At 32.5% G+C, this 12,749-nt stretch overlaps 1 protein-coding gene across 12 annotated transcripts in view; it reads right to left on the bottom strand.

Moving 5' to 3' along the window:
• DLG1 (discs large MAGUK scaffold protein 1) overlaps nucleotides 1–12,749 on the bottom strand; it is a 257,730-nt gene that overhangs the window by 43,198 nt on the left and 201,783 nt on the right. For 7 of the 12 annotated variants that reach the window (XM_047789292.1, XM_047789329.1, XM_047789300.1 and 4 more), the window contains 3 exons: nucleotides 12,041–12,217; nucleotides 9,170–9,239; nucleotides 4,607–4,706 (listed from right to left, as the gene is read on the bottom strand). In XM_047789292.1, coding sequence (XP_047645248.1) covers nucleotides 4,607–4,706; nucleotides 9,170–9,239; nucleotides 12,041–12,217 — 347 coding nt within the window. Of the gene's footprint in view, nucleotides 1–3,877; nucleotides 3,912–4,606; nucleotides 4,707–9,169; nucleotides 9,240–12,040; nucleotides 12,218–12,749 lie in introns of all 12 variants that reach the window. The other 5 variants (XM_047789319.1, XM_047789350.1, XM_047789366.1 and 2 more) reach the window with 2 other exon arrangements.

Genomic DNA, 12,749 nt, shown 5'->3' with positions numbered 1-12,749 from the left:
ATTGTGAGAAGTTTCTATGTCATTATGTTTTAATATGATTTTCAACAGTTATAAAATATTATAATAAATGGATAAATCATACTTCATTAACCACTTCCCAACTGTAAGTCATGTTAGGACTATGGGCTGTAATTTCTAAACAATATTAAATGAAACATCCTGATATATAAACCTTTGTTTCCATCTCTAGGATAAATTCCTTGAAGAGGAATTAGTAGGCCAAAAAGAAATGCTTTTCTAAAAAGGCTGTATGTACCAATTTACACTCACAATATGTTAGAGCAATCATCCCAAAGAACCCTCTCCATCGCTGGATTCTCCTTTAGGAGAAAAGACTGTTAAGGCAATGGGTAAAATATATCATTTTGTTTACTGATTATTGGGACATCAAATGTTTTTATATGCTTATTTCATTTGCTTATCTTTTGAGCACTCCTCTCCTATCATTCATCCAGCTTTCTAACGGAGAGTTAGTCTGTTAATTGATCTGTTAGAAATTTATAGTATAAGGACGTTTTCCTTTTGACAGAGATGGTACAGATTCTTAAAGTTTTAATTTTTGTTTATAATGTTTGATGATTACAATCACTTGAAATCTAAGTCGTACCTGTCTAGTCAAAGATTTCTTCCTAAGACTATATCTTGTGTTTTCTTTTCGCTCACCCTAAATACTACACATCATCAGTCTCAATACAACCACTCCTACAGTTATTTACTTATTTATTATTTTTTGTCTTTTTGTCTTTTTAGGGCCGCACCCGAGGCATATGGAGGTTCTCAGGCTAGGGGTCGAATTGGAGCCGTAGCTGCTGGCCTACGCCAGAGCCACAGCAAGGCAAGATCCGAGCCACGTCTGTGACCTACACGGATCGTTAACCAACTGAGCAAGGGCAGGGATTGAACCCGCAACCTCATGGTTCCTAGTCGGATTCGTTTCTGCTGCGCCATGACGGGAAATCCTTATTCTTAACACAAATGAAAATAAGTCTCGTTTTGACATCTAAGAGCTCTGCACAACTACTTAAGTCTTTAAGACAGGAAAAGAAGAGAGACATATGCATTAGGAAACCTATGTGCCTAAATGGAAGTTTTTGAGGTGTTCTACAACGTGTAAAGCTATAAAAATAAATTGCATACAGAGGACAGGTACAAAGCCTGTTGGAAACTGTATGCCATGATTTCATTTCTGAGCACCTTATATAGCCACTCTTGCACTACACATACTTTTAGTCTCTGTTAAAGGAATTTTACCCAGTTCTTCTTGAAATTTTTTTCAGAATTGCCTTCTTAAAGCATAAAAGCTACACAGGTTTCTATTTCTAGCTTTTCACAAGCTATGATTGGTTAATTGCATTCTCCCAGATTTTCATCATACTCCAATTAGTTCTGTTAATCAAAATTAGGTTTGGAAAGGCAATTAATTTCTTTTATTGTTTACTGCTAACAGGGCAAATCAAAAATTAATTTGATCCTCTTTGTAGACTCATTGGATTTATGTCTATGAAAATTATTCTGGAGTATCATTTTTGTCTCTCTCTCTGCTTTTTAACTTATTGGGTTGTGTGAAATTACATGAAGATTTACATCTTTCTTGAAAGTCAGCATTATTCCACATCTCTTTAACAGTTTTATCTGGAATATCTGTCCTTTTGTTTTCAGTCTTTCCATAAGTCTTGTTCTAACAAGGCTTATTAATGAATACCAATATAAGGCCACATTTATTTTTCCCTATTAAAATCTCACAGGATTTTGCTTAGTTTACTCCTTGTATCCTGAACTTTACAATACAGGTAACTGAGGCCATAAATAATATCCTTGATCCATTCTTCCTAGTATTTTTCTAGTTGCTGGTAATATTTTATTTGATAATCTCCATCACATCCAGTTTTAGAATTTTACTAACATTTTTCTGTCTCCATCAACGTTTTCTAAATAAAGTCTTCTTGAGCTAATCAAGTTACCAGGTGATTAATTCTTTTTTGTTTTTTGTCATTTTAGGGCCGCAGCCATGGCACATGCAAGTTCCCAGGCTAGCAGTCGAATTGGAGCTGCAGCTGCTGGCTTGCGCCACAGCCACAGCAACACAGGATCCAAGCTGTGTCTGCAACCAACACCACAGCTCACGGCAATGCCAGATCCTTAACCCACTGAGCAAGGTCAGGGATCGAACCCACAACCCTCATGGATACTAGTTGGGTTCATTACCACTGAGCCATGAAGGGAATTCCAAGGTGAATAAATTCTTTTAGTTCCTATGAGATGAAGCACTGAAACCTATCATTCAAGATATCTAAGTCACTGACCAAAAGTTAAATCAATGACATTGGTAATCAGTTACCATTTTTCATTTGTTTTGTTTCCCAAGTCCCTAACCTCAATTAAATTGAGAGATGAAAATAAGACGTGGTTAACATGTAATTATGTATTATAAAAATATCAATATGGGAACCAAATTCTTCATTTAGCTCCTTTGTCCATGAGCTTTTCCATAGTTCTCTGATGACTCTGCAGATAACAAAAATCTGTGGGTTCATTTGCTGATCTCTAACACCTCATGATGTTATTCTCAAATAAATCCTACAGAATTAAGAATCTGTGAAAAGATTTTCCAGTTTTTGTAGAATTTCACTGATAATTTTTCCCAAAGGTAAGAGGTTAAAAAAGGCTCCCAAGTGTGACAGTATGTTTGTGGTTCTTGCCAAATCCTAAAAAGACATGCAAAAATAAAGTGTGTGTAAAAGAAGTTATTACATATAAACCATACTGCCTTCCAATATAATATAAACCTTTAATTGTTAAAGCTGAAATAAAAGTCAAGCCCCATAGCTGAGATTAAAAGTCCAGTACAAAGTCAGCATAAATCAGGAGAAAAAAATCATTGAAGTTTAATGTTTATTAAAGTAGACCTTAAAAGATATTGTCCTTAATGATCAAATGAATCCTTATGATCAATGAATTACGAAAAATAAGTTTTCATAAATGCTTAATAATGCAAATAGAACTATTTAGAAAAAAACATTCACCTAAAAGATTATTTGTATAAGTCACTGTCACCTAAAGTAATTTGGTAATATTTGGTAAAATTGCAGATGAAACCAATTTGAAAATACCCACATTTAAAATTTTGTTTGCTAAAATGACTTATTTCCCTCATTCGTTCCAACGTTTATTCAGTGTCTCCTACATTTCAGACTCTGTACTAAGTTTTATATGAAGATTAGATACTAGCTAGAAATTAAACAGGAACAACACAACAAAAACCAAAAACAGAGACAACATCTTGGTTAAAGGAAAAACAAAAGATAGTATTTCTTATAATTCTTTTTATAGCTTACAACTTCCTTTAAAAAAAAGATATATAATTTTCCTACTACATAGACTGCTATTTAACTTGAATTTCACAATTCTTCTAATATTTAAGATCTATTGTACTTTATAGTTTCACATTATAGCAATGCTTTTCTAACACAGACTTAAAGAAATTTTAACTTGTTTTAACAAAAAAAGGGGAACATAAAACTACAAGAAATATTATTTACTACCTTCTAGTAATGAGGGCAGGTAGTACTATTTAAAAAAAACATTTAAAAAGTCTTTCTTTATATTTAAAAAGTCATTATAAAAATTACAAAAAGGAAAATGTAGTTATGAGCAGAGTTTCTTAAATGACATGTGAAAATCAAACATTAGAAAAATAGATGGTGTGTATTACAGAAATAAAAATCCCAAGCATATTATTAACATGAAAAATCTAAAAGCAATCTAAAATACACCTCCTCATGCCAGAAGGGCACTATCATGAATTTCAAGATGTAGCTGAAAAACGTAGGTCTGTAGATGGAGGTTAAAAATAACTTGGGAGTATTTGATCACTTACTCAGGCCTTTTGATCCCATGTCCTCAGGGATCTCCTGTAGAGAGTAGTTCCCAGAGAGCAAGCAATAAAAAGATAATCAAAAAAAAATAGTTGTCAGTAATGCATAAAATTGGTGCTACAATAAGAGACAGTTCCAAGACCATTACAGGTGCACATATCTTACAGAGGATTTTTGTATATTTCTGAAAGTTTAAAATAAGTTAGCAGCTAGATACAATCAATTAAAAGAATTCAAGTTTTATCTGAGAGGCTGATGACAGTAGAGAAGCAAAATTTTAGGCTATTTCTTGCTAATTAAAAGTAAAATTCAGATTGTCAATATATAATGAAGAAATGGATAAAATGGAATGATTTGAGAAGATCTATTATCAAAGACTGGCAATGCTATACCTCGAAATCAATTAATAGTTTCTCAGGTATCTGTATTTTCCCTCTAAAGTATTCGTTGAGAGTTATGTTTAGTGTTTCTTATGAGAACCTTTACATAAAATAATTATATTTTAAACATACAGCTTAAAAATACCATTTATTTTAAATTAAGAATTCCTATGGTGACAGAAAAAGCTAATATTGGTATACAAATTAATTTATGCTTGTTAGGTTGCCCCTGGTTAAGACAATTAGTAACCTGTTGCAGCTCTTGAAACTGTCTCCATGGTAACAACCAACTGCAGGGCAGTAGGTCCCTCTACATTTATCTTCAGTTGATCACTGGATCCACATACTTACGGTCAGCATCACTTGTTTCCTGCTCACTCTGGTCCTTGTTCTTGTAGAAGGGGAATTTTCGGGAAAAGAGGTTCTTTTTACGCTTGTCATTGAATGACTGCTGAAGAAGAGAAGGAGGGGCAAAACAAAGGGATGTCTACTGTCTGTGTGTACAAAGGCCCAGCCTAGTAGCTCTGTGAAAGCTGACTCTTGTGACCACAGTGTGCAGTTTGAATAGGAATTTTGCTTTAATCACATATACAGTGAATTTCTAATTTAGTATAAACTTCTCTAACATTTTATAACTGAAAATATGGAAAAATTTAAAGAGTCTAATTCAGTGATACCTAAAAATAAGGAGCAAGTGCTACTTGATAAAAAAGGGAAGAATAAATCAGATTAGCTACTACTATAATCCAAACCAAGCTCACATCTATCATATCAATCTGTATTTCTAGAAGATTTCTAGGTATTAGGTACTCTATGGAAAAAGTCATTCTAAATGTTACTTAATCTGTTCAAATATTCTTAATGCATTAGGAATAATATTCATTTTCCTTTGGCTTTAGCACACTTCCTCCCTTTTTCTTTCTATCTTTTTTTTTGGGGGGGGGCCTCCAATGAACTAACTAACAAGCCACCATCAATAAGGGAACCAAAACAATTGAAAAAGTTGCTAGTGTTAAATCTTTAAAACAAATAACTTTTTTTTTAAAAGAAGAGAATTAGCATAACTAAATGCTTATGGCATGAATTAGAAAATGGGGAAAAAAACTAAGATGTGTCCATCAAGCACAAAGTCCAGCAAAAGAATTATCAATGCTATCTATCCATGGAAGAGTCAACTATCCTGGCCAACTTAAACACCATCATAACTAATTTGTTAGCCTTTAAGTTCTACTGTACTATTTTTAAAGCATATATAAATGAAATAAAACCAGATTCAATCCAATGGCACTATGTTCTGAATGAGGAATAAAAAGGTTAGTGTCCATAATGCCAAAAGAGCAACTTAAATTCTTAAGTTTATACATAATTGCTATGACCTGACAGCTGATTCGATATCCCTTATGGCACAGGCAAGTTTTCTCCCTTCTTGAATGTCCCATTTGTTCATTCATAGTTTTAAAAGCATGCAGCACAATAAAAGAGGGACAGCTTCTTTTGTAATTTGTCATAGGCACCAATGTCTTGAAAGAAATGGCCTTGCCTACCAGTGACAGTAGGAATTATTATTTTTTGAACTGGGAACAATATAAAGGATGAAAACTGTTCTGATTTTTCTTCAGTTTATTTACATCATAAGATGCTATCAATACTCTGAAGTATATGAACGCCAGACAGTAATTTTTTTTTTTTTTGGCATGGCTGTATTTTTAAGCATGTGATGCCAGGTGATTAAGGTGCTGAAGTAGATTAAAGTGACTTTTAGCTCAAATTTTATTCCTTGAAGATATATTTTGGTAAAAATCTTCACAGAAACAAGGGTAAACTTTATTTTTACCTTTTCATATCAATAATTCAGGATTAATTAAGTTCACAGTTCATTAGTCAAGCAGACTGTCTTGATATCAACCTTAAAATCTGAAGGCTCTGATAAATCTAAGCAGAAGTTAAAAATTAGGTTGAGGAAAAAATACTGTGGAGAAATCTAAGCTTATAATTATATTATAAACTGTCAAGTAGCATTATTTGAATTAAAAATCTTTGAATCCAAGTTTTAGAAAACAGAGAAGAAAATTCAAGTTCTAATAGATAAAAATTTATGGTAATTTAATTGAGGCAAGGACTGAATCTTTTTGTTCATGACAATTTCTGATTTTGAATTTAGTAATAATTTTGTGCTATCTGATGTTTTAAATAAAAGGTTATTTACCCTTCCTACTGCATATATAGTGGTCAGAGTCAGTTTCACAGCAAACAACCAAAAGAAACATGAAGTTTAAAATGTTCTGATGTTTGATATCCTTGCAGTTAGCCAAAATGAGATATCATAAAGATATCATAATATAGGACAGAGAGAAATGCTTGTTAGTTAAGAAATGTATTAATTGTATTACATAAAATATCCTGCAGGTGAAGAATTTATTAAAAGTGAAAAATAGCACAAGCAAACAGAACTAAAACGTGTAGGGAAAACACAAAACTGAAGAAATATACTACCTCTAGTTTTTCTACATTTTCAATCCAAAATAATCTGTTTAGTTGCTTATTGCTATTAATGCTATATTGCAGGAGAGAAAGAATGTAATATAAGAACTAATAAAATATTACAAATTCATGATACACATATCAAATATCTATATAATTTGCATATGTAGTATTTCAAAATAGCTAAATGAATGTTAAAAATGTTAATGAGAAACTGAAATGTTTTAAAAAAGTCTATGTTGGAAATAAAAGTTCATAATCCACCATGTAAGGAAAGGAAAAGAAGAACTTAGAATGGGAAATGGTATTACAGAGAGAAATGCAGTTCTGTATCAATGGCAAGCGTATTTTTACCCCAATCAGTATCATGCATAGTTTTGGTGCTGTGTTAGAACACAGGGACTGTGTATAAAGTTGGTTATAGTCAACAAACAAGACTAAGATTTAAAATATGTCGTTAATTCAGTTAACTTCTTACACTATGAAAGAAAAGTTACCACATGCAACCTCTTTCTCAATACATTTACAGTGTATTTTTACTAAAACATTTTAAAAAGACATATACATAACAAACAAATAACACTGTATATATTTCAAATTCTGAGCCTCTACTTGGGATTTTTTTCCTACAAGGATTTTCTATTTTAAATATTGCTTTAGATCACATTGTATAATTTTGAATTTTCTGAAAGGTACAAGTAAAATTTAAAGGAATTTACTTTTTCTGTTTTCTTTTTTTTTTTTTTGCTTTTTAGGGCTGCACTCTTGGCATGTGGAGGTTCCCAGGCTAGGGGTTGAAATGGAGGTGTAGCAGCCAGTCTAGGCCACAGCCACAGCAAAGCAGGATCCAAGCTGTATCTGCAACCTACATCACAGCTGACAGCAAAGATGGATCCTCAACCCATTGAGTGAGGCCAGGAATAGAACCTGCAACCTCATGATTACTAGTCGGATTCGTTTCCGCTGTGCCACAATGGGAACTCCGGAATTTACTATTTCTAAATAAATGAATGTGTTATATAATTTACACAGATTTAATTTCTTTGATCAAGGATTATATTCCTTAACTTTAAAATTTTAAAGTTTTTTTTTAAGTTTTATTTTTTATTTCTTTTGGCCTTTTGTCTTTTTAGGGCCGCACTCAAGGCATATGAAGGTTCCTAGGCCAGGGGTCGAATTGGAGCTATAGCTGCTGGCCTATGCCACAGCCACAGCAATGCCAGATTCAAGCTGCGTCTGCGACCTACAACACAGCTCACGGCAACGCTGGATCCTTAACCCACTGAGTGAGGCCAGGGATCGAACCCGCAACCTCATGGTTCCTAATGGGATTTGTTTCCGTTGCGCCATGACAGGAACTCCTTTAAAGTTTTAAGTTTGACATCACAGATGTACAAAGCACAGGATCAATTTATTTGCTGAGTTAACTTTTCATATTCATTTGAAATATGATGAAAAGATGTATAAAACTTTTGCTTTAGATATGAAAACCCCAAAACATTGCTACAAATAGTATTTCAACACATGTTCATTCAGCTCTTTCTTCAGGCTGATTGCAAGAATATTCCCTTGCAGTAATTACACACACACTATGGATGAAGTCCATCACATCATCCACTGACATCCACTAGATTCAAGAAATAACTTTAAGTAAATGAAAATGAAAACATATCTAAAATACACATAGACTAATTTTGAAGTGTTTTTTGCCTATTTACAAATTCCTCCTCTTGCTTGCCCCTTTCTTTATTTCCTCAAGATAAAAATTCAGGAGTTCTCTTGTGGCATAGTGGGCTAAGGGTCTAGCATTGTCACTGCAGCAGCTTGGGTCGCTACTGTGGCACAGGTTCAATCCCTGGCCCAGGAACTTCAACGTGCCATGGGTGAAGCCAAAAAAATTTCACATTGATAAATTTTAAACATTTAAAATGTTTATTCTATTAATAAGTAGCATAAGGAATAATGAGGGAAAAGAATAAGACTATTTCCATGAATTCATTTGCAAAAACCCATACATTTATATTATGACCCTAGTTAGTAATTTTGGCGTGGGGGCTTATTTTCTCAGAAGATGTATTACTTATTAGCTTTCATGATTAATATTGGTGACACAAATATCTAATTGTTTAACTGTTCATCTGAATGAAGGCTGAATTCATTTCATGTATAAAAAACAATGACCAAAAGTATGTTATTAAGAATATAGCAAATGACAGTTTTGATAATTTGGGTAATTTGACCATGAGAGGTTTAATTTAATAAATTGTTTACTTGAGTTTATCTACTATTATAAACCACCATAGCAAGAGTGTTGACAGTTATTTTTAATGGCAAATTCCTTCTCATTTTAATAATGTAGCTCAAACAAGAATTATGAAAAGACCTATTACCTTCAATTATTAATTTCTAAAATAAGAGATTTCATATACTCACCCCTTTCTCTCCTCTTGCTTTAGAATTGAATTTCACTGTTTTTAATCGGGCTCGTTCTTTCTTCTCAACCCTGGCAAAGCACAGATTATTTTTTAGGTATACCAAACATTTCTAAATAGAAATCATCAGAACTGAAACTGCAGTATTTTTATATTTTAAAGCCTTCAGAAGCCATTTAGGTTTGCAGCCCCCAATTAATTAGAATTTCTGAAGAATAAAATAGAGGGCTTATTTTACTATGTAAGAAAATCACTTGTAAATCACAAAAATATAGTATGTATATGTATATATACACACTCAATTTCATATTTATATTGAAATTATTATGAGGTACCACTTCTGAGTTTAGCAATTTTCCAGGTTTTTCATTTGTTTTGTTATTTAAATATTAGCTTACTATGGAACATATATGCTAAAAATTAAGTGCTGAGAGAAAGCAAATTGGGTAAAATGTTAACAATTGATGAAAGCAGGTGAAGGATTTGTGGGTGTTCCATGTACTTCTTGTATTTATCTTATATTTATTTTTCTAAAGCTCTGAAATTTTCAAAAATAAAAAGGAGGGAAGTAAAAAAAATTAAGCTTAACTCCAATGATATATTTGTATAAATATATAAAGTAACCAATTATAATATAAAAATAGTTATAAAGTATCTTTAGAAGGATACAGAAGTACTGGTAACCTTATTTATCCCTAAGAAGGTGAACTGTGTGCTTGGGGAACAGGGTTAAGAGGAAGACTGTATAGCTTTAAGATCTTTTAAATTTTAAACCTTGTTAAAAAGAGTTACATTCAAAATAAGCAAGCAAACAAAACTAACAAAACAAATGTTTTGTGTAAATTCTAATACCAATATGAATCTTGCAAAATTTCATATAAATTAAGCTTTATAAATCCTTAATTTCAACATAAAAATTGTTAGTATATAGTAGGAAAATCTACCAAAACAGCCTAAGAATAAATGCATATTCTTTATTTTTCTTATCTAGTCATATAGTTTTTACCATGGGTAGAAAAGAAATCTAAGCAGTCGTGTATTTAAAACCTGGGCTTTTACTATTCCAGAACAATCCTGAGGGCCCATGACATGAATAATTAAGTTATAATTTTGCCTAGTCACTAACTGAAAGCACTGCAAAACTAACATCTAGTGAGTAAACACTTACAACTCAAAATGGCATTGTTTCCTAATTGTTACCTTGTTCACTATATAGCTGAGTGACTTCAATTGTGCTTATTTGTCAATATTGCTCCAGAAAGAAAGCTAAGAATTATAGGAACTGCAACTCCTTGTGCTATAATTAGATGCAAACTGGTCTAAGAAAGGTACAATTCTATTTAAGAAAATATATGTTTTGAATACAATGAAGAATGAAATGGCATATAATTAGTTGTGATTACATACTGTGTTTTATGGGAGAAAAAGCCATATTCCCTTACATTATTCAAGAATTTGGGGATTTGTAGAGATCTCAAGATATATTTCTCTTATCACATCTGGCTTCAAAATCCAAACTTACAGGATTTTTATATAAAATGAAAAAATATCTCTTTTTCAGCTGACAAAAGTCAGCTGTTTTTCTCATTTGTTGAAGGTACATGTAAAGCCTTTGCAAGCTATAAGTTTCCAAGAGATAGACAATTTTTAGGAATTCTGATCTTACTATTTAAGATGTGAGGTTTCTACTGATTTAACAAGGCCCAGAGTAAGCATTTCTGTATTTAAAGCATACTATGTTCTATTGCAAGAAAAAAGTTATGCTGAGGGCTACAAGGAGTTGCCACCAAATATTAGATCTAGCCAAACAGTCGCATCTTGCTGTTTGGATCTATCCAATAATAGTCATAAATATGAAAACTACAATTACAATCTTGGCAATATTTTAATATTTCTACTTTTCAACACCTAAAAACAGGTACACAAGTGTATTTATAGGTAGAAGGGTCTATCAATAGGTATATGATTTGGCATAAGCATCAATTTAGAGACAACAAAATAAGTTCAACTCATTAATAAGAAAAGAACAAGTTTATTAGATCATAAGCCTGACTTGAAGTGAATTAATGAGTTATAATACATATTAATGTCTCATTGACAATTTTTGCTTTTAGGTCTTAGGTAATGATTTGGATGAATCCGATCTCATAAACAAGCTCTTTGGGGGGAATTATGAACTTATTTTTAAATATCTTTCCCACAGAAGTAGAGACATTCAATAGTATTTCACTGACCTTAGAGGGGGTTGGGACCACGCTTTTCAAAGACAATCTGCACTTAACCACTTTTGCCACTAGATGGTAAGTATGCACCAGTGAATCACCACAGATGGTAAGTATGCACCAGTGAATCACCACAATAAACAGTTAAAAGCAAAGAGGAAAGAACAGTGAATGCATGGATACTTCTAAATTAAGCAAGAAAAAGAAGATGCGAAGCATATTATTAGATATTTCTAAAAATTTTGCATTTATTTAAAATGCTTTCAGTTTTTAAGTCTCAAGGAGGCAATTTACACAACAAAAACCCCTGAAAATTTAGGTTTTATCACTATCTACATGGGAAAACTACATATGCTTTTAATTCCCTCTCCCTCCAGTGGTATAGGTAAATGGCACAGTGATTAAAAATACACTTATTTTGTTTTAAACAACTAGTAAGAGCTTTAGAAAAATTTTTACTTGGATTCATCATATTCTCTTATTATGTCACAGGTTACAATATAAGGTGAATAAAATTAAATAGTTGTGAAACACCATATTAAAAAAAACAAGCATAAAATCATTTCAGTAAAAGAAATTTAAAGAAACAGCAATTTTTTTTTATATTATCCAATTTTCAAGTGGTACGACTGTAAAAGACTTATATTTACCTTCGTTTACTAGGAATCACCCCAACTTCATCACTCTCACCATCTGGTGTAACCTGTCTGGCTTGCCACCATTCATCATCAGAAGCATTAATAACATGGAGGATATCTCCAAATTTGAAGTTCAATCCCTGACTAGGAAGGCCACTGTCTTTAGTCTTGTCATAATCAAACAGGGCTCTAGATTAAGAAGAAAAAATTCACATTTATTTCTTATCATGATATTATCAACATTAGATAAAAAAGATTCTGAAAGCATATATATATATATATATATATATATATATATATATATATATATAAAATCTGGGTAGATAATTAAACAATATACCATGGTAGGGAAAATAATGCCAAGCCAAATTCTACACTATATACAAAAAAAGAGACAAAAAAGAAATAGAAAATTAATTGGTTATAGTAATAGTTTGTTATTAGATATACTACTTTATTTCTCTTTCTCTCTCTTTCCTTTTTACGGCTGCACCTGCAACATATGGAAGTTACCAGGCTAGGGGTCGAATTGGAGCTGCAGCTGAGGCCTATATCACAGCCACAGCGACACTGGATCCAAGCCATATCTGTGACCTATATACCACAGCTTACAGCAATGCCAGATCCTTAGCCAACTGAACGAGGTCTGGGATCAAACCTGCATCCTCACAGAGACTATGCGGGGTTCTTAACCTGCTGAGTCACAAAAGGAACCTCCCCT

This window comes from Phacochoerus africanus, chromosome 1, assembly GCF_016906955.1.
Source record: "Phacochoerus africanus isolate WHEZ1 chromosome 1, ROS_Pafr_v1, whole genome shotgun sequence".
Taxonomy (NCBI): domain Eukaryota; kingdom Metazoa; phylum Chordata; class Mammalia; order Artiodactyla; family Suidae; genus Phacochoerus; species Phacochoerus africanus.
Note: the sequence above shows the minus strand (reverse complement) of the source record. Positions and strands in the feature narration are given on the sequence as shown.